At 41.5% G+C, this 23440-nt stretch overlaps 1 protein-coding gene across 1 annotated transcript in view; it reads left to right on the top strand.

Annotated features, from left to right (window-relative positions):
- The window catches only part of NCOA7 (nuclear receptor coactivator 7), a 179562-nt gene that overhangs the window by 66903 nt on the left and 89219 nt on the right, over nt 1-23440 (top strand). The window contains exon 3 of the mRNA XM_056125866.1: nt 8483-8700. Within this exon, the coding sequence (XP_055981841.1) occupies nt 8483-8700 (218 nt within the window). The remainder of the gene's footprint in view (nt 1-8482; nt 8701-23440) is intronic.

Raw genomic sequence — 23440 nt, 5'->3', positions numbered from 1 at the left:
AACTACAGGTGAAACTAAATCAATAAGGTGTCAATTATAACTCAATAAAGATTGTGCATGGAGATTAGAACTTGAACCTAATTTGCTAAATACTTCCAGTGATGGGTATTTACTACTTTGTGAAGTAGCTGCCAGTTCCATTATTGTACAGTTCTCTTAGAAAGTTACACTGAGCAAATGTTTATTGTTATGAGTTCCTCTCATTCATGTTCTTCAGAGTTCTAATGGGTCAGATCTTGCTGCTTATCATTTGTAACTTTGTGGAATGAGACACCAAGGGATATGTGTGAAAGTTTCAAAATCAAATAGGAAAAAAGATTGGAATGCGCTCATGGTCAGTTTATTTTTGAAAATTTCTATTTTAATAGAATTAGTGGCTCCAAATAGTAGAGCTGGGCTTCAGTTTTGTTCCATTGGTTTTTTTTTAAATTTTTTTTATTTATTGTGGGGGGCGAGGTTGTTTTAACATCCTTTTGTATATGAATAGTGTTCTATCTTGGCCTCTGGACTTTCCCAGAACCAGGAGCTTTGCAGTGGAAAGAAAATGTCATACACAAGGGAACACGGGGAAGTACAGACCTTGGGAAGGTTTAGTTTGGATTTAAAGGATTTTTTTAAACTTCAAAACAGTTTTAGCACATTTCCTATTCTCAGCCAAATATAAACTGTTAGAGCTAGACAGGACCTTGAAAATCATGTTAGCCTCTTGCTTTTGTTTACCTTAGAAGCTGAGGAGAGTTTATCACATTTCCAAAGGTCTTAGCTGATTAGAAAGAGAGTGCTACGCCCAGAACTAAGCCAAGATCTTTTCTTCCGTGGGGTGGGCATGCTCTGATGGAAGGTCACAAGCGTGCCAGAGCGTTTGACCCCGAGTGGTATGGAGAGTTTCTCAAGTCCAGTGGGTTCTAAAATTTAAATTCAAGATATTCAATTAAACTTGTCCTTAAAGAAAATTTTTAGGAGAGGCTGTCTGTGAGGCCTGGTGTCATTACCTCAAATCTGGCTTTATAATTACTGTTCCTTAGCTTTACCGGGGCCTGTGGCCTTGGGAAAGGGCTTTCATTTTTTTGGCCTTTGTTTTATTATCTGTAACTTGGAGATAAGACAGCTTAGCCATTTTTTTTCTTTTGTGAGTATAGGATAATATTTATAAAGTACGTAGTGGGTACTTGCTGCCTCATTGGTAGTTGCAGGTAGTAATAAATTCTTTTGAACTTTCCATCCGGCTGGAGCGATAGCACAGTGGGTCGGGTGTTTGCCTTGCTTGTGGCTGACTTGGCCGACCTGAGTTCGATTCTTCCGCCCCTCTCGGAAAGCCCAGTGAGCTACCTAGAGTATCTCGCCCACACAACAAAGCCTGGCCAGCTACCCGTGATGTATTTGACATGCCAAACACAGTAACAACAAGTCTCACGATGGAGACGTTGCTGGGCCCGCTTGAGCAAATCAATGAACAACGGGAGGACAGTGCTGTGCTGTGCTGAACTTTCCGTAAGAGTCTCTCTCCCTCCCTCCCTCCCTCTCTCTCTCCCCCCAGGCATGTGCTCTCCTGGGTCTCATAAAACTTTGTAAAAAGAGGGCAGTGAGATAGTATAGTGGGTAAGACACTTGCATGAGGCCTAACTGAATTCATTCCCTGCCATGCTATATGGCCCCATGAGCAACAATGTGTTTTGAATAGCTATTGTACATGCTATAAAATCCAAATGGTACAAAAGAGGACATATTAAAAATATTGTTCTTTTGGGGCTGGAGAGATAGCCCAGCGGGTAGGGCGTTTGCCTTGCACACGGCCGACCTGGGTTCAATTCCCAGCATCCCATGTGGTCCCCTGAGTACCACCAGGAGTAACTCCTGAGTGCAGAGCCAGGAGTAACCCCTGTGCATCGCTGGGTGTGACCCAAAAAGCAAAAAAATATATATACATATTCTTTCCCTTCAGCTACTTACTTTTTACTTCTACTGGAATTTGACTTTACCAATTTTTGGTAAAATTCTTGTAGACTTGTTCTATATGCATATTCAGTTAGTTAAATATTAGAGGATTCTTATTTTCATTTTTCCTTCAAGTCCCTTGCTGATAGGACTGACTGTGAATCTGCCTGCAGTCATTGATCAGAGTTCTATACTATTGTTCATGATGCATGCATTTTCATGAGTCTCTCGAGCTCTTGAAATGAAATGTGATTCTTAACACTCAAGAACTGAGTTAAATTTTTTTATTTAAAGTTAATGACCACAGGGGGCTGGCTAGAGGCTGTAGTATTGGACAGTATCATGCTCGGTACTTACATCTTTTGTTTTTGTGATACGTGTGATTGAATGCAGTTCTTCATTTGTACAAAGCGTGTGCTCGACCCTTTGCCCGATTTATGGTACTTTTGAACATAAATGCTTATTACCCAAATTCATGAAATTAAGGGAAAAGTTGTGTAGAACCACTAATTGAATGTAACATAAAATCTGTCCAAACAAACACTGTCCTCCCATTGTTCATCGATTTCCTCAAGCGGGCCCAGTAACTTTTTGCTGTAACTGTGTTTGGCATATTGAATACGTCATGGGTAGCTTGCCAGACTTTGCCATGTGGGCGAGATACTCTCAGTAGCTTGCCAGGCTCTCTGAGAGGGGCGGAGGAATCGAACTTGAGTCGGCCACGTGGGCTGCATGCAAGGCAAACGCCCTACTGCTGTGCTATCATCCCAGTTTCACATAAATCTGTACATTTTAAATTCCATGAGGCTAAACTATTTTTTTTAATTATCTAAATGAGACAGGGGTTTATTCTGGAGAACATGTTGCTAATCAGAGGAATATGTGGTAAAGCATGACCAGGAGAGCAGATTTCATCAGAATCAGAAACTGTAGCACTGTAGCACTGTCCTCCCATTGTTCATCGATTTGCTCAAGCGGGCACCAGTAACGTCTCACAACAAATTGTGAGAATTGTTGTTACTGATTTGGGCACGGGTAGCTTGCCAGGCTTTGCCGTGCAGACGAGATACTCTCAGTAGCTTGCCGGCCTCCCCAAGAGGGGTGGAGGAATCGAACCCGGGTCGGCTGCGTGCAAGGCAAACGCCCAACCTGCTGTGCTATTGCTCCAGCCCTCTTCCCTTCATTTAAGCAATATTTACTGGGGATGGAGAGAGAGACAGTCACTTGTCACTTGTCATCCCGCTCATTGTTCATCGATTTGCTTGAGCGGGAGCCAGTAACGTCTCCATTCATCTCAGCCCTGAGATTTTAGCAGCCTCTCCCACTCGTCTTTCCCAACACTGCCATAGTGGAGGCTCTTTCAGGGTCAGGGGAATGAGACTCGTTATTGTTACTGTTTTTGGCATATTGAATACACCATGGGGAGCTTGCCAGGCTCTGCTGTGCGGGCGGAATACTCTCAGTAGCTTGCCGGGCTCTCTGAGAGGGACAGAGAGGCTTTTGCAGTGACCTCTTTCACGGCCGCATGCTCCAGGAAATGCTACATTGCTTTCTTCTGGGAGCAACGTAGTATTTGTTATATAGTCTCTGAATCTTGGTTGTTGATGCGATTACATGGTCCTGGGGGCAGTTTGTGGATGTGACTGCCAAGCTACTAGAAAATTGGGGGTCTGGGTGGAGGAAGCCCAGCCCCAATCCGAGCTGCTTGGAGATCTCAGTCAAGCATCTTTATTGGTAAAGACAATCCACATACTATCTCTGGCACCCATATAGTCACTGGAGTCCCTCCAGAGTGAACCCTCAGCGTAGTGCCAGGAATAAGCCCTGAGCACCTTCCAGAGTATCCTAAAATCCCAAAAAGATATTTAGTGAGACTTGGGGAGAGAGCACAAAGTGCCGGAGTGCATGCAGTATTCTATCCACAGAACCACATGGCCAGCAGGCATCACCAGATACGACCCTGGTGGCCCCAAACGTTGATTCATCAGGCCCACACATTCAGCCAAGTGTTACAGAAGTGGCCTTGGGCCTCCTGAACCTGCTTGGGAGTGGGAGTGGGGGAAAGGGATGTTTGTTTTGTTAATATGTACATGTGTGGGTCCTGATGCTACCACATGCAGAAACTTTGGATAGATCCATGGCCTCATGAAGCTTTCGCTCAGTTACTGGAAGTCTCTTCACAAATCATATGCCTGTTTGAACTGCATGCCCTGGATGACAGCAGGAAACAGAAGAGACTTCTGCAGAGACAAAGAAAGGAACTAACTAGTCAGGACTCTAACTTGGACTGCTGTCAGTATTCTTTCCTTTAATAAAGGAAAATGCTTCAGGGTGAAACGGTTTCATTAGCTACTAAAATACTTTCTGTAGCGGTATCATCACAGTCCTTTGCCAACTCTGGGTTAGTGTACTAATAGGGAAAGGTAAAGCATGCATATCTTACAAGTGAAGGAAATTTTAATGTTTAAAAAAACCTACAAGATTTGGGGTTGTAGCGATAGTACAGCAGGTAGGGCGTTTACTTTGCTCACAGCTCACCCGGGTTCGATTCCCAGCATCCCATATGGTCCCCTGAGCACCACCAAGAATAATTCCTGAGTGTAGAGCCAGGAGGAACCCCTGTGTATCGCTGAGTGTGACCCAGAAAGCAGAATAATAATAATAATAATAATAATAACAAAAACTACAAGATTCCAGAATAGTCCGTTCATATTTATTGATGGGAAGGTACAGATGAGGTCATAGTCATGACTCACACTGCCTCATTCTTCTGCCTTTGGGAAGGCCTGAATATGTAATTATCACTATCTTCTTTTACAATATCTTCCCAAACAGTAATTGCTACTTGGTATTAGGCTCTCATGGAAAAGTTATTTTTTTTTTACTTGTTCGTTTTTCAAAAATGTTGTAGTATGAAGATGTATTATTTTCACAATAGGAAAATAAATTATATTGCAAATAATAGTCCAGTCAGAGAGATGATAAAAGCCTGAAATAATTCAGCAGGAAGAGAGACCAAAGGAAAAAAGGTTAATTTGGGAATGAAACATTATTATTAGCTTTGGGGCCACACCCAGTAGTGCTCAGGGCTTACTTCTGGCTCTGCACTCAGAGATCACTTCTGGTGGTACTTGAGGGACATTTGTGGGGTTCTGTGAACCAAAAGCACCCTACCTACTGTCTCTAGTCCTAAAAATATTATTTTAAGGAAAGATAAATGTGCGATCACCAAATAAAAGTATTATTTTTTCACTTGAATTTTTAGCAATTAAATGTCAAATATCTAAGTTTCAATCGCTCATCTATTTTAGATGATTTGCCAAGAATAATTGAATCCTCAGTATAAATAAGTGTACAAGTGAAGTCCTTCAAAATGCTGAAATGAAATAATGGTAGTTTATTCTCTTGTTTGACCTTTCGTTTCCGGTTTTGCATAATTTGTTGTTAAATCCCTGTTGTGAAAGATGGCTCATCAGAGTATATAGGGTTGAATAACAAAGGAGGCCTAAAAGATTAAAAATCCCTAAATAGGAATGTTTGAAGAGCATTCACAAAAAACATCAGACTGGCATTTATCCCCCTTAGAGAAAGTGCTTTTAATAAAAGTATTTTCATTCTTTGAAGAGAGGATTTTACAGTGAGTTTCTAGAACTCACATCAGATTTCTAGCTATAGATCAGAACGTGCCAGTCATATTGACAACTGCCAGAGAAGCAAATTCTTATGGGAACTGTGGTCAAAACAAAGTAATCTATGTCAAGGATAGAATTTGTGGTATTAAAGCATAGTCTGTCTGTGTTAAACAAGTGTTATATCATCATTTTCTATTCTTTTTTTCTGAAATAATTCTAGTCGCTTGTTTGTGTTGACAGCCATTATGTAAGAAGGGATGATCGATAAAACAATGTATTGCCTTTTGTCATTGTAGTGCCTTTTGTGATTTCTGTGTGTAATGTCATTTTGTCATTGTAGTTTGCCTTCCACGTGGCCGACCTGGGTTCGATTCCTCCATCCCTCTTGGAGAGCCTGGCAAGCTACTAAGAGTATCTCGCCCGTACGGCAAAGCCTGGCAAGCTCCCCGTGACGTATTCGATATGCCAAACACAGTAACAACAAAGTCTCCAATGGGGATGTTACTGGGCCCACTCGAGCAAATCCATGAACAACGGGAGGACAGTGCTATGGTGCTACAGTACATTTTGTCATTTCTGTGTGTAAAAATCACTCTAAGGAGATGTCCCCAAACAGTGGCACTGTTCAGCAAAGTTATATGCCCTAGATATGAATGCATTTAATTATCATGGGACAATGAAATGAAAACATTTACATTTTACATCTTTTGCTGCCACCTTTCACCCCTGACACCATGCTTCATAGAACCTCAGTTCTTCTGTCAGAACTCAAGTATTTGCCCCGATTTTGTCTGTTTATTGTGGTTTTTTTTTAACATTCCACAGTTGCTTAAAATTATCTGATATTTGTCTCTTCCGTCTTGACATTTCATATAGCAGAATTTCAACTGCCATTCATGTTGTGCAAAAGACAAGAGTTCTTTCTTTCTCTTTTCTTTTTCTTTCTTTCTTTTTTTTTTTTCCAGTTTCAGGATATTCTGTTGTGCATACCTGCAGCATATTCTTTATCCAGTCATGTGCTTAAAAGCACTTAGGTTGTTGACCGGTTGTTGACCTGTCTTGGTATTTTTAAAGTAGTATTACACTGAATACTTAGATGGGGATACCTTTTGGACATCTACTCTTCTTTGCTACCAGAACACCTGAAGATGGAAAGTAAAAATATATTTACTAAATACTCCTTTGTTACAGTCTCCAATTCTGTTTGCTGTTATGGTTTTGTAACAGGCCAACAGAAAAAGATAATAGCATTGGGTGAGAAGGAATGTGTTCATCTATTAACAATTCTCCTTATCTTGCACCATAAACTCATTTATCAAACAACAAAAAAATCTAATACCTAAGTGAAATAATATGTTAAAAACAAATACCAGATGATCTCTTGAACGTGTATATACAGAAGCAAAAGCAAGGGAATAGGCAATGACCAATGAAGACAAACTCTGAAATTCTTTAAATAGAACTGGGGTTGCCAACAAGGGGTGGGGTGTAGGCAGAGGGGATGAGGGAGAGAGAGGATGGGTGAGAATGGATCTGTAGACTGTGGTAGACAGATGTGTGGACAGTGGTGGTAGGTGTGGTGCTGTAACAATACATACCTAAAAGCATAAATATAAACACAATCATCAACCATCTTATCAACCAACGACAGCAAAAGAAAATCTTAAGAATTTGCCCAGTGCTCCGTGACCACCAGCATAGGTGAAATATTTTGTTAGAATAGGGAACACTTATCTCAAAAGCTATCTCACTGATTTTACATTCTTAGTTTTCATGTCATTATCTGATTAGTAGGTGATGTGATCAAGGAATACTTTCTGCTTGTTTGTGTTATATGTTGATATATTACCTCAGTCGTTGTCATTATATTTATATATTTCATTAGTTTTGTCATATTTATCCCCAAACATTTACTTATACATTGTCCAGCATCAAATCATATAGATGTTCAAGAGAACAAAAGAAATTGAAATGTGTACAGACTGTGCTTGGATGTATAGGGTTCTAAGTTTTTGATTATTTGTTTTGGGACCACAGTGGGCAGTACACAGGGCTTACACCTGTCTCTGTACTCAGGGATTACTCCTAGTGGACTCAGGGGGCTATATGGGAGCCAGGTATTGAACCCAAGTCAGCTGTATGCAGGGCAAGAACCTTAACTCTATACTCTCTTTCTAGGCCAATAACCATTCTTCAGAAAGACTAGCGAGTATAGAGTGACACATTAGTTAATTTGAGTAATGCATCAATTGGAAAAATATCTTAATTACTGAATTTTAGTGAATTATGATAAATATCACATATCTTTATTCAGGAATAAATAACTAAAAACATCAAACACATTACCTAATGTATCAGTTAATTATTTTTCATCATAAGTTATATATTTATAGTCATGGTATTCTAAATTTCAGAAAATGAAGCTCTTTCTTCAGTAGTAAGAACTATGTATAAATAAAGGGAAAGTATTCTCATACCGAACCAGTTCATACCTTGCCAAACCTTTAAATATGAGCCAGTTATGTTTTTAAAAATGTGCTTGTCTCCCAGGCCAGAGGTAGTCTAGAAACACTTTTTTTTTAAAGTGTAATGTCCCAAACATGGCATTATATAGTAGGACAGTTGTGTGTGGTGATTAAAATTACCTAGCATTTAATAACTTCTAGAATAATATGGATCTTCTTCAGTCAAGCGAAATTCTCAGTAATTTTCAGAGACATAAATCTAAAAAAATTAAGGCACTGGCACAATTAGAAACAGTTTTAAGTGACTAGTAGAGATACAGGAAAATATATCATTCATAATACAAAATATTTTCTGTGTAGTAGTTTCTCAAAATCTAGCAGCATGCAATTTAATATAATTCCTGGCAAATAATTTCTCCAATGTCTTCCTTCCTCTAACCCTTTCCCTAGATTAAAAAAGAAAAAACAAGCCAAGCAAAATGCAGAGATGGCCTCAGCGTTAGCGACAAAGACTCACATGGGGAAGGAAGATGCTAATGCAGCCCTTTTAGAACAAGACAAGTGCAACATTGCTGTGGAAGAGGAATATATAGCTGATGAGAAAAAGAAGAAAAAAAGTCAGCTAAAGGAAATCAGGCGAACAGAACTAAAAAGATATTATAGCATGGGTGAGTATTGTTGGAAATACAGCAGTATTTCCTTTTTTTTCTGTGCGGTAATTTTTAAAACAGTCTAATATCTCATAATGTATTATACAGTGCCATAAGGCCTTACTTTATAGACATGATCTTACGTTAAAAAATGATAATGAAATAAGTTGCATATATCTTGTTTGGGCTGGAGAGATAGCACAGCAGGTAGGGCGTTTGCCATGCACGTGGCTGACCCAGGTTTGATTCCTCCACCCCTCTCGGAGAGCCTGGCAAGCTATCAAGAGTATCGAGCCCTCACGGCAAAGCCTGGCAAGCTACCCGTGACATATTCAATATGCCAAAAACAGTAACAACAAGTCTCACAATGGAGACGTTACTGGGCTCACTCGAGCAAATAGATGAACAATGACAGTAATCTGATAGTGATCATGTTTAAATTCCTGTTCCAAGCATCTAGAAGTCAGCCTCCCAAAGTGGGTGATACCACCCATGGAAGGTGCTGGCCCTATCCAGGGGCAATAGTAACCTTTGGTGCAGTTTTTGGAGGGTGTTTTCTGTTTGTTCGTGTAAAGAAAATAATTTTCTAGGGGGAACAGAGGGATTTATTAATTTTTTTTTTTGCTTTTTGCATCACACCCAATGATGCACAAGGGTTACTCCTGGCTCTGCACTTAGGAATTATTCCTGGCGATGCTTAAGGGACCACATGGGATGCCGGGGATTGAACCTGGGTTCAATATGCATGCAAGGCCTACCCCAATATGCATGCCCTACTCTCTGCACTACCGTTCCTCCCCTCAGAGTTAGGTTTTTTTTTTTTTGAAAAGCGGGCAGTAATCTAGATAAGTTTGGGAACCTTTTGTGTGGAACATTTATCCTAATGTCCAATGAATGGACACATTTCCTATATGAGATTTTTTTTTTTAATTTTTTTTTTGGTGGAAAAAAGAGGTTAGAAAAACCCAACAGAGCTCAATGTTTACACCCAGCTGTGTGCTCAGGGATCAGTCCTGGTGTGGCTCAGGGAACCATATGAGGTGCCAAGGACCAAACCAGGGCCTGCTGTGAGCAAAACAAGCACATTACCTATTACAGTCTCTCTCTGTGGAGGTTTTTATTGTTAAATGTATGTAGATGTGGCTATTGAAGTGTTGATAGACATGCCTTTGTGCTTGTGTGGCGCTAGATAAGCAATGAGACAGGGAGGGGACAGCAAAGCTTAGCGTTCATAAGATGTTTGGGGGTACCGCCTTTTTCTTTCCCTTTCTTCTGTTGTTGTTGCTATGTTTCAGGTTGCATAATTGGTGCAAAGATAACACACTTGGTTTTTTGAGCTGTCTGGGAGTCACACTCTTGCATCAGCACCAGGAATCATACATCAGTGCCCTCGGATCGCAGTTGATGGTTTGGGCCAGTGTCAGGGACTGGCAGGTACCCTACTCTTGAGCCACTTACCCAGACCCCAACTGTGTTTTTTTTTTCTCTAATGTCATGGGAGTTTTGGTTAAGCAGATTCTGTCTAGATTGATGGAAGTGCTAACCCTAGTTTACTTGGAACTTTAGTGCTCATTATGCCTATCCCATGGCTGTCTTGTAGCATGTTAAAAAGAATACAGTGGGAGCCGGAGAGAGAACAGGGGTGAAGACATTTGCCTTGATGTGGCCAACACTGATTGGTTCCCTGCCATGCATTTGGTCCCCTAAGCACCACCAGGAGAGACCCCTGAGCACAGAGTAAGGAGTAGCCCCTGAGCACCACTGGGTGTAGCCCCCCTGCTTCTCAACCCAACCAAAATCAACAACAAAAAAGAGAATGCAGAGGAAGGGAACCAGAAGTCAAAACTTGATATGACACATAGGTGTGTGTGAGGTTGCCAGGTTAGAGAGAAGACCAAAGATGGGGGGTGGCAGTGTCTCTGAGAATTATTGAAAGTCCTGGAACAAGCTCAATTACTAAACAATATCATTTCATTATAAGGTTGATGAAGAAAAGAAAATTATTACTGCTTAAAATTTCAGGTTCCAAGAATCTAGCCATGACTTTAAATGAGAATTTACTGCATTTGTTGCAGAGCCTTGATCCAGAAAGACCCTAAGTAGGTCCCCCAAATTCTTGGAAGTAGATCTTTTACCCATGTTTATTTATTTTGTCTAAATCTTTTATAGAGTCTTAATTCATGTGATAACAAAAAATGTGCGTATGAAAATTTCCGGGCTGGAGCAATAGCCCAGTGGGTAGGGCGCGTTTGCCTTGCACGCCGCTGACCCGGGTTCGATTCCTCCATCCCTCTCAGAGAGCCCGGCAAGCTACCAAGAGTATCCCACCCACACGGCAGAGCCTGGCAAGCTCCCTGTGGCGTATTTGATGTGCCAAAAACAGGGACAATAAGTCTCACAGTGGAGACGTTATTGGTGCCTGCTTGAGCGAATCAGTGAACAATGGGATGACAATGCAACACAGTGCTATGAGATTTTCCAGCACTTCCTGAATTTATATTAAAAGAGTTTCCTTGTGAGGAAATCATTGTAAATAATTTGGGTTCAGATTAATTTCCCTGTCCCACATTTTTAATATGACTTTAAAAATAATTTTGGAACACTTTCCCTCTTCCAGTCAATATGCCAGTTTCACTTTATCCTGCTTTTGGGGGGCCTTATTGTGGGATCAAACTCATGTTCAAGACAACTTTCTAGGAGTGGTTATCAGAGGAAATGGAATGCCATTGGGGTGTGAACAGGGTTTTAAAATCCAACTCCAGGGTGATCATGTGGGAAGGTTTCGCCACCACACCAGCAAACATCCCTTCTTTGTCAGCTGCTGACTCACATTACTTACCTAGAGAGAGCAGCAGATTCCACATGCCTGCTTCAGTCTTCCTCCAAGACAACCCCCTCCTTCAGGTACCAGTTGTAAGTCAGAACTGCCTGCGCTTCTGTTCCACCAGAGCTTTCCCCAGCTCCCTGGTCAGCTTCTACGAGTTTGAGAGAATCACCCACAGACTGAGGAAATCTGCCTACTCAGTAGTTCATCCATTAATTACAGAGCATGGTAGAAGATACAAATCAGCAGCCAAATGAGTACATACACAGGGCAGTATTCTAAACAAAGATGCTTCCGTCCTGTTGAGCTTGAGGAATGAGGCATAGGACAGCAGTGGAATCTTTCTGGTTCCCCAACATAGAAGCTTAAGAAACCCTTTATTCGGAGTTTCTGGAGTTTGATCACAAAGGCATGATCGGTTGTAGCTGTGGCACTAGCCATTGGCAGTTGAGCTTTGCTGCTAGCCCCCTTCCTCAGGTATCTTCCAAGTCACGTAACTGAAGACTACCACTACCATTCTTCACACTTAGGAGTGTCTGAGGCTTTGGAGACCTGTGAGTCAAAAGTGTGGCCAGCGGCCTCGTAGATGAGGAATCCGTTTCAGTCATTTCCTAGTATTTCTTATAAATCACAAGTATCACATGGTAGGGAATAAGTGCTGACATTGTTCCAACAGCAAGAAATGAGGTTTCTGTAGTCGAAAGCCTGTGATTCCCAGCATTTTTAGAGGCTGCTGTGATCAAGTAATGTGTTACATAGCTTAGTCCATGTTTTTAATCTCAAACATCCAGTATTGTATAAAAAGTCTTAAATGTCAACCCATTAAAAGAGACTTCTGTGTGATTACTAAACTTCCTCTTGAAATTTAGACTTGAGCATTTTCCTTCATTTCCAAAAACCTGAAGAGCAGAGAGGAAAAGGATAATTACATTTCACATCTTTTTAGGACATATTTATAGATACTGAACATTTGAGAAAAGGCATACCCTGAGATGCTTTGGATCTATTCCTGGCTCTGTTGCTCAGGGATCACTCTTAGTGGTGCTCTGGAGACTGTGTGTGGTACTGGGGATCAAACTGGGGTCAGCTACCTTCGAGGCAAGTGTCGTAAACTCATACTATCCCTCTGGCCTTCATCCTTTCCTTAGTTTCTACAGCTGAAGAAATATTAAGTGTTTTTAAAGTAGAAACATATATATTTTTTTCTGTAGGGTTTTCCTGAAGGAGGTTCATTAAGTCCTTTCCATTGGGATACATTTGTGTTCTGGTTTATCATCATGAGACTGATGCATTCGTATGGCTTTTTTGTTTATTTTTGGGCTGCACCCTACCTGAGAATTACTCAGGGGTTACTCCTGTCTCTACACTCAGGAATTATTCCTGACGATGCTCAGGGGACCATATGGGATACTAATGCCCTACCAGTGCACTGTACTATTGCTCAGATCCCTATATTGCTTTTTAATATGGGACATCCGATGCATGTGTAAGGCCACGAGATTGAAGCGGTACCCTTTTTTTTTTCTTTTTTGCTTTTTGGGTCACACCCGGCGAAGCACAGGGGTTACTCCTGGCTCATGCACTCAGGAATTACTCCTGGCAGTACTTGGGGAACCATATGGGATGCTGGGAATCTAAACCGGGTCGGCCACATGCAAGGCAAATGCCCTACCCGCTGTGCTCTCTCTCCAACCCCATGGTACTCTTTTTTTCTCCTGACTCACTAGCCTTGGGCTTCACAAAATCAGTTTAGTGTTTATTTCTTACAGGAAGCTCTTCCTGTCCCAATACAACTTCAGTTTCCCTTCTGCATTGTCACCAAGGGTTTATTTGTTTTTCTAGGAGCTGTCATTATGTGGATCCTGTATATTATTTTAAAATTAATGCTGCAAGAATAAAACCTGCAACACGACAGGTGTTCTTCAAATGTGCCATTTGTGCATGAGTGGGATGTATGGATAGAAGAGTATTCTTCATTTGAATTTCATGAAAATTCTCATTTGAATTTCATGAAAATAATGTATATACATGGTAGTATAATTGTTAGGGTAGAATCATCCCATGATAGCACAGAGAGATATTACAGTGACTAGGGCACATGCCTTGCACATGATCAACCTGGCACCCGATATGGTCCCTGGTGCCCACTCAGGAGTGATCAGGCAGAGTCAGGAATAAGCCCAGAGCGCCAGTAGGTGAGTCTTAACAATAATAACGAAAAGAATTATGCTATGATTATATCTGATACAAGTAAGTAAAGATGCTAGTATCATCCTTTTTTAAAATGTCAGTGATAACAGCTGGTTTGTAGATTTGGGGCTTTGGAGAGTCCAGAGCGTAGGTGAGTTCACTAGGTGGGTCACTGAATGGCAGGGTTTCTTGTTACTTTTCATACCTGAATCTAGTGACAATTCTGGTATTACACATTTTCTTGGTCTGATGGGAGTGACCTCGCATAGCCCATTTCAAGAGGTTACCACTAGGTGGCACATCAGACCACTGTCGAGTAGTTTTGCTTTTGGTAGAGGATTGGGGCACTGTCCTGTAGTCTGAGGCTTGCTGATAATGCATTTGATGCATTAACTATGCTTTAACTTAAAAAATCCAACGGTGGGTGGAAATAAACCTCTGGACAGGCTGTGTTGGTCAGAGACTGGTGCAGGGGAGTAAGGACACCCATGAGGAGAGAATTTTTCATATACAGTAAAATCTCTGGTATTTGGTAAGCAAAGTGTGAGGGAAATAAGAGCATTGTTAAGAATTGACAGACTAGAAAATGCAAGAAGAAGGAAGCAAAAGAGCATGTGTTTGGAGATTGGAAATTGCTCCATACAGGTGTAAATGCATATGTATAAACTACTTGATCTAGAGTACACACAGAATGAGAGCATTTTTAAAAGTTAATGAATGACTGATGATGATGATGAATTTATAGAGAGAAGACTAAAAGTTTATATAGAAATGTGTTGATAAATTATTTTCTCAGGGTGTGGATATTGGAAAGAAGTATTCGTTTTGGTTTCTGCATAATAGATGTATATATGACTTTTAATGGAATCATGCAATCAATTAACTACATGGACTTTGCAAAGAGAACTTTAGACAAAGGCAAAGTGTTGTCATCAACATACAAGAAAATAGTTACTTTCTATTTCTATAATTTGTCTACCTACCCAACCTAAGGCAGCATATTTTCTAACAATTGTTCTGTGCCTCATGTAAGCCTTGGCTAATAGTTTATTGATATCACCAACACTTAGACGAACACAGCAGTTCAGGAACTGATTAAAGATGTATGAACAGTTGAGCCACTATAATCGTTCTATTGTAACAAAATGATGCCAATTCTAGAATGATATATTTTGTTTTGAGTTGAAAAGAGGAGAGTGAAAATGGAGTAATAACATTGAGGCAGATGGCATCCAGTCAATCCATCCAGCACCTAGAACATCTGGCACGCAGGAAACAATCAAAATAAAAGCTTTTAGAATACGTGAACTCAACCTTTTTATACTTTCATTTGCATTTTTTGGAATATAGGACTCCTCTTCCACTTACTGTATTTCAAAATTGTTTGACAGGGTGGAGAGAATAGCATAGAAGTTAAGTACTTGTCTGGCTCGCGCTGCTGATCCTGGTGCAATCTCTAGCACTGTGTGGACCCCTGAGCACCGCTGGGAGCAGCCAGTGAGCGCAGAGCCAGAAGTAGTAACCTCCCTCTTGCCCAGCCACTGCCAAGGGTGACCCCAAACAGAACAAAATCAAAAAAGAATTTAGGACCTGAGAAACAGTATAGTGGTCAGTATAGTGCATGCCCCTATCTGGAAAACCTTGGAACCACACACAGTCTTCCAAGCATTCCTGGGTTCATACCTAAAGACAAGTCCCCCTCCCCACCTCACACACACCCATCCTTTATCATCAGGTATGGCCCAGGTAATCCCCAGAACCACAGGGATTAAGCAACACCGGTAAAATCTAATGACAGAAATCCTGAATAATAAAATAAAAAAAAATAAAGATAATTTGGGAGGTTATTATTTTGTCAGCAATAAAGCAAATATATATACAGTTTTAAGATTTTTGCAGCCACGTACTTATTTGAAATGAAACTCTCCAATGTACAGAATATATTTTGCATTATAATAGAAAGACTTATTCTCTATACTAAATATTTCAAACTGTTGTTTGAAACCAAGCTTATCTTCCTGAATTAAAAAAAAAATTATCCAAAATAATCAGTGAAAATTTTTACTATTTCCTTACTGGAACACTTCTGAATTTTACTAAAATATGGAAAGTAACCTCGGACTGAGTGATTGCTCATGATGGTCAGCAGCCCTGATACTTGCTTGAGTAGCTTATTTTTTTCTTAGGGACTTTTGCCCATCCTATTTTTCGTTTGTTTTTTATTTCATGTAAGTTCAGAAAGTCCCAGTTATGTTATTTTGATAGATTATTTTCTATCCATGAAAGTAGGTCAAGCCACAAGCAAGCAATGGCACAGATTCTAAAGTGCTTTACGGTTAAGTACATTTTGTCACTTAAAAAATGCAAAGGGCTAGAGAGTCAGTTCGGGAATTAAGACAGTGGCCTTGCACACAGCCAACCCTGGTTCACTCCCCAGGACTGCATATGATTCCCCCAAGTACTGCCACAAGTGATCCCTGAACACAGAGTGAGGAATAAACCCTAACCACTGCTGGATATTGCCCAAAAGCCAAAAAAAAAAAAAGAAAAGAAAAGAAACAAACTGCAAAATTTAGGGGCCAAAGTAATAATATAATGGTTTGGGCATTTGCTTAGCATGTGGACAACTCAGGTTTAATCCCCTGCACCTAATATGGTCCCCTGAACACCACCAGCAGTAATTCCTGAGTGCAGAGCAGTAACCCCTAAGCATTGTCAGGTGTGGCCCCCAAATTAAGAGCTAAATATTTTTTTTTAAATTAAAGGGACTTTCATATGGAAAAAAGTAATGCCACAAATCTAATAATTTTGATCAAGTAGACCATATAAATAGGGCTGATTTGGGTTTAAGATAAATGGAAATTTTAAGGCTAGCTATAGGTAGACCTGTGCTTCTTGGAACTATCAAGGAAGTCTAGTCAGTGTTTAAATAAAATCATGCCACAAAAACGTAGGTGGTGAGCAAGTAAACCTTAATGCCCTCAGAATGCAGAGTTCTGTCAGCAGAAGAGGCATAGAGGTGGAGGCACGATTGAAGAGTCTTAAGAATCAGAGGTGGTTTGGGTGAAGTGCAAATGATGTGGACTGAGGCAGTAACTCAACACATTCAACGATAAGAAAAATGCATTTGTGACCCAACTCACCTGAGTTTGGAAATCAGAATCTAGTAGGAATATTAGAAGTGGAAGTGGGAAACTAGAGGCAGAGCCTCTCTGTGACCCGTTCTAAGAACTGGGCAAAGATGAATAAAATTATGACCAGAACAGAGCAGAAGTGCCACCCTGATCCGATCTCTTGAGAAGGAATAGAGCAGCATCACAGAGACAATTAGTAAATGTCTATATGGAACCTAAACAGAGTGTACCCACCACTGATTATACCAAGCATAATGTATGTTAGCACCCATCGTATATGTTAGATGAGAATATTGCTCCTATAGAATTGCCGAGCAGAGCCCTGGCAGCTGAAGACCTCCGGTTCCAGCCACAGCCATGTTTAAGACCACTCTCCACACATTCGGATGAGCCTCACTCATGAAGGAACCAGCAGAGGAACCCAGGTGTGCAGGACCCGGGGCATAGATCTCCAAGCCTGGTCAGATCGGGACTGGGCCTCCTCCACCCAGATCCCCCATCTTCCAGTATGTAGGCATTACACCCACCAACTGCCCCTGGCGCCATGTAATCCCATCAATGGCCAAAGTCCAGAGACTATAAAACCCAGCTCCCGGAAGCACGCAGCCGCATTGGCAGCCACGCAACATCTTATTGTCTAGTTCTTATTGTGGAGAACCTGGCAGGCAACCAAAAATATCCTGCCCACACAGCAGAGTCTGACAAACTCCCTGTGGCATATTCAGTATGCCAAAAACCAGTAACAATGATGGGTCTCGTTCTCCTGACCCTGAAAGAGCCTCGAATGTGGCAATTTCTAAAATCTCAGGGCTAGGACAAAGGAGACATTACTGGTGCCTGCTCGAGGAAATCGATGAGCAACAGGATAACAGTGATACAGTGATACAGTGTACCTATCCTATATGAGCTCTGGGCGCACTGCATTTGGGGCTGGACCCATTTTGGCATTAGCCAGGTTGAGTCTGCATGCATAAATAATACTTAGCTCTCCCTCTAATCTCTCAAGTGCCTGTGTCTGATTCTCAGGGAGAATTAGGGAGAAAACACATGGAGATGAACTATGGCAAATGTTTACAGGTCATGGGTAAATGCTGATGCCAGTAGGTTCCCAGGGGACTTGTGTGAAGTGGGATGGACAAAGGCAGCAGCCTTGAGAAGGGAATCTGTTGTTTTCTCTCTACCCACCTCTGCCACCCTGGGAAGAGCTGGGGAAATACAGGACTGATACGAGTCAGCTGTGAGTCTTGCTCCTTGCAGGAAAGTCAGACCTAGACTTCACCCAGGCCTTTGGGGTCCATCACCTTTGCCTCTCAGAAAAAAAAATTTCAGGAGGAGATGAATAGTGAAGTAAAAACAGTTTTATTTGGAAGTTTTGAGGTATTATTTGGAAGCTTTGCAGGGGGCTGGAGAGAGAGAGAGAGAGAGAGAGAGAGAGAGAGAGAGAGAGAGAGAGAGAGAGATTGAGGTCTCCCAGCCTTTCTTCCTTCCCCTTGTGGGACTTTCTACCTAGGTAAAAATTCATTGCTAGGATGGTTGCCAAGGGTGGATTGGGAGCACTTGATGGTCTTCTTTGATGTTCCTTTCCTGTCCTTTGTTCCTGCTGGAGCTTCTTCGGAGCATCTGCTGGACGGGAGGGGAGAGGTGTCCAGTTCTTTGCTGGCCCCAGGTAAAGATCATATCAGGCCTTAGTTTCTGTGCTCACAAGACGGGCTTTCAGCAGCCTTAAGGCTAGTTAGTTTTATTTCTTCCCAAGAACTCATTGCCATGAGGAGGCCTTTCCCTGTCTACCTGCCTGCCTGTTTCAATACCAATAACAATCTTCCCAGATCGCAGTGTGGCATTGTGATAGAGCACATGCCTTCCATTGCCTGAGGCCTGGATTTAATCTTTGCCAGGAGCAAAAGGGGAGAAAGGGTACAAAGAGTCAGGCACAGACATTTCAGTGGCAGTGAACTCTGGAGGGGATGTAAGTCTTTTTCAGAGTCTTGAAGTGAAAGTTGTTTTTCAAGCTCAAAGACAACATTTTTGGACATACAAGTTCTCAGGAAACATAACATTTGTTGTATTTGTATTGGAACAGATTTACTGAGAAGCATTGCTTTCTGAGAGACATGTCAAAATCTAGTTCTTGTGAATGAAAAAGTAATTTAATGAAAAAATTGATTGTGAGCCATTATTCTCTAGTGTGCACTTAACATTTTCCAAAATAGACCATGTGCTAGGCCACAAAACATACCTCAATAGAATCAGGAAGATAGAAATAGTATCAACAATCTTTTCAGACAATGGAGTACTATGTAGCTGTTAGAAAGGATGAAGTCATGAAATTTACATACAAGTGGAACTACATGGAAAGTATCATGTTAAGCGAAATGAGTCACAAAGAGGGGGACAGACATAGAAAGATTGCATTCATCTGGGGAACATAAAGTAACAAAATAGGAGACTAACACCCAAGAATAGCCAACATAAATACCAGGAGGTTTACTCCATGGCTTGGAGGCCAGCCGCACACTCTAGGGGTAAAGGCATCTCAGATAGAGAAGGGAGCACCAAATAAAGAATGTTGAGAGGATCCTCCCAGGATGGGAGATGCATGCTGAAAGTAGACTATAGACCGAACATGATTGCCACTCAATTCCTCTTTTGCAAACCACAGCACCCAAAAGGAGAGAGAGAACAAAAGGGAGTGCCCTGCCACAGAGGCAGGGTGGGATGGGGAGATGGGGGTGGGAGGGATACTGGGATTGGTGGTGGTAGAGAATGGGCACTGGTGGAGGGATGTGTACTCGATCATTGTATAACTGAAACCCAGGCGTAAAAATTTGTAAGTCTACACCTGTACCTCATGGTGTTTCACTAATAAAATTTTTTTTAAAAATTGATGGTGAGCATCATAACTAACGAAACGTAAGAGTAAGCAAACCTAACCACTGTAGCACTGTCCTCCCGTTGTTCATTGATTTGCTTGAGTGGGCACCAGTAGCATCTTCATTGTGAGACTTGTTGTTACTGTTTTTGGCATATCGAATACATCACGGGGAGCTTGCTAGGCTTTGCCGTTTGGTGGGATACTCTCTGTAGTTTGCTGGCTCTCAGAGAGGGGTGGAGGAATCGAACACACGTTGGCCACGTGCATGGCAAACACCCTACCCACTGTGCTATCACTCCAACCCAACCACTATAGATATAGTTAAAAGCATGATTGTAAAATGGTTTCATAATTTTATACAACTATGCTAAGATATAATTTATGTAACATTGTGTGAGTGTAGTATTGATGTAGTGGCGTATACATTGCAAAATGATTACCGCCATCCCTTGAGCTCATACCTCTATAATCAAGTCACGTAACTAACCTTCATTTCTTGTGGCAAGAAAATTTATGCTCTATCTTCTTAACAAGTAGGTTGTCACCTACTCTTACTATGTAACTCAAAAATGTAATGCAATATTATTAGCTTCAACCTCCATGAGTACATAATCAGATCCTCAAAATATATTCATCTGATAACTGGAAGTGTGGAGTCTTGTGCTAGCATCGCACCGTTTCTCCTCTCTGTCCTCCTGCCTCTGGTTAGCTGGCTTTGACTGCGCTGGCTTTTACTCAAGGGGCATTTATTCCTTTTCCTTGTGCAACTCCAGTGCTCCCATTAACATACAGTCTCATAATTCTTTCTTGTTATTGTTGGACCAAAAAGCATAGTCACTGAACCAAGTAGCTTGTCCTTAAACTTATATACTGTGTTATATGAGGGAGCGGTGTGTCGTCCTAATGTAAGTGTAATGATCTGCATAATGTAAATCCCACTCCCTAATTACTCTGTCATATTATATCACATTTATATGGATAAAACTCTCTTTAAGGGAAATGCTCAAGGGTTTGGGCTGAAAGAAGGACAACCGATTAGAGTTTGGTCAGTGATTTTTCAATTTAATGGATTGTGAGAAATCCAATTAGAAGTGACCGAAGGCGAACACAGGGGAAATACATAATAGCTTGATGGTGCGAGTGTAATCACATCTTTGGGGAAGGCAGTTTGGCCTTTCTTTGTTTTGTTTTGAGGCTACATATGGTAGTCCTGGGAGCTACTCCGGGGGCTCTGACCTTCAGAGGTAATTTTGGGGTATCTAACATGCAAAGTATGCACTTTCTCATGGGTCCTGCAGATTGGCTATTTTAATGAAGAGTCTTACCTTTTACTCTTTGACCAAACAATTATGCTGAAATTCTCCCTCTTAGGGAATAATCTGAGCATATTGGATTGGATTATAATAACTATTGTGTTGTTTAAGATAGAGGTAAAATAAAAATAACAGAAATGACACAAAATAAAATATGTGTGCTATTTTTAAATGATGTAAAAAAAAACATGGGAAATGACATGGGAAATCTTTATAAAATGCTCGAGCTTTAGAAAAGCAGGTTATTGGTAGACTTTTACAAGAAAATACATCAAACCCTATCAAAAAAATGCTGAGAAGAAATGAATTTCTCAAAGAAGAAATTCAAATGACTAAAAGGCTCATGTAAAAGTGCTTTTCAGCACTAATCATCAGGGAGATGCAAATCAAAACAACAATGAGATATCATCTCACGCTACAAATACTGGCACACATTCAAAAGAACAAGAGCAAACAGTACTGGCGCGGATACTGGGTAGGGGGCATGAGGGGGGAGAGAAGGGGACACCCCTTCACTTTTGTTAGGAATGGAAACTTTCTAGCCTTTTTGGAAAACTATATAGACATTCCTGAAAGAACTAGAAACTGAGATCCCATTTAACCTAGCAATACCACTTCTGGGAATATACCCTTGGGGTACCCAAACACCATCTGCACTCCTATGTTCTTTGCAGCACTATTTACAATAGCCAGAATCTGGAAACAACCTGAGTGCCTGAGAACAGATAAAGAAACTATGGCACATCTACACCATGGAATACTATGCAACAGTTAGGAAAAATGAAGTCATGAAATTTGCTTATACATGGATGGGCATGGAGAGTATGATGCTGAGTGAATTGAGTCAGAACAAGAGGGACAGTCCCTTCGATAGCTCAGCTGGTAGAGCGGAGAACTGTTGTGGACAGAAGAAGAGGGACAGATACAGAATAACTTCATTCATTTGTGGGGTATAAAAAATATATGGTAGAAGACCAATATCCAAAGGGCAAAGAAAACTGGGGCTAGGAGGACTGGCCAGTGGCTGGAATCTACCACAAGTGGGTGAGAGCAGAAGGTAGGTAAGATAGAGAAGGGACCCGTGTGACAGTAATAGTTGGAAATGATCATGCTGGACAAGAACTGAGTGTTAAAAGTAGGTAAAGTATCTGTATTACAAAACTTTCAGGACCTCTATTGCAGACCACAGTGCTTAAAAGGAAAGAGAGAAGTGGCTGAGGAAGGGAGGGAGGAAGGGAGAAGAGGTGCCTGCCATAGAATCAGGCACCCATCAGGTGGTGGGAGGGAAATTAGGGACACTGGTGCTGGGAAATGTACACTGGTGGAGGGATGGGTGTTGGAACACAGTGTGAACTGAAACCTCATCACGAACAGCTTTGTGAGGGTCTCTCTCATGGTCATTCAATAAATAAATAAATTTCAAGTAATAAAAAAAGAAAAGCAGATTAGTAAAAGCATATGGATTATCCAGGCCATCAGGTCTGTCCGGAGGGGAAAGGGTGTTGCCCCAGTCGCCTTCTCCTCTCTGGAAAGAAAGATGGCGGCCGCATGGGAGCCTTGTGGACAGCAGGTATGAGCCGGGGGACTGGGGGCGACTAAAACCTCGTGGGAAGGGGGGCGTTTCGGTTCGCCCTTCACGCCCTACCGAGGCCACCAGTTGCCCCCCACTAGCAGCTCTCCAGCACGGCCACGACTCCAGAGCACAGAAACCAATTTCTTAACTATCTGACTTTCAGTAGAAATACTTCCAGGGTCAATAAGTAAAATAGCAGAAATCCAAAAAAAAAAAAGCATATGGATTATGGCTTTCTGGTTCCCCCGGCTCCTTCCTATCAGTATCTCACTGAGCCAGAGAGAGCACAGGAGGTTAGGTAGACCTTGAGGAGTGACTTAAACTGGGAAGCAGGGCATGCAGTGCACAGGGGATACTTACCCAATATAGAGTTTCTCGTTCCCCTTGCTTCACGTGACTTCCCCAACCTTCTCTTCCCCAAACTGAAAATTTGCAGGAATTGAAATTTCCTGTTCACCTACTTCATGGCTGGGACTTTTCTGAGTACATTTCCATTATAGGTATGTGTTTCGTAGTATGTTTTATTTATTTATATTTTGACTGACTATGAGATTGGTTCTTTTGAGAGTGGGCAGGGCTTCCCAAGCTATGTTTTATTATTTTTGGCTGGTCCTATGTGATTGGTTCTTTTGAGGGTGGGCGGGGCTTCCCAAACTGCCTAGGGATGGGGGGGGGAGGGTACCAGTGCTGCCATAATAGGCCAACTAGGCAGGACTTTTCAATTCCTTGGCCCAGTAACGCAGTCTTCCTTAGGTTTAACAGAGCTGGAAGGCCAATAGGAACTCCCTAGCTGGTGCTGCTAAGTGTTTCCAGGGCTAACCTGGACATGCTAACAGTAATCTTTTGTGCTAG

Source organism: Sorex fumeus, unplaced genomic scaffold, assembly GCF_029834395.1.
Source record: "Sorex fumeus unplaced genomic scaffold, SorFum_2.1 ptg000061l, whole genome shotgun sequence".
NCBI classification, from domain to species: Eukaryota; Metazoa; Chordata; class Mammalia; order Eulipotyphla; family Soricidae; genus Sorex; species Sorex fumeus.
The sequence above is the reverse complement of the archived record's forward strand: the minus strand, read 5'-3'. Positions and strand labels throughout refer to the sequence as shown.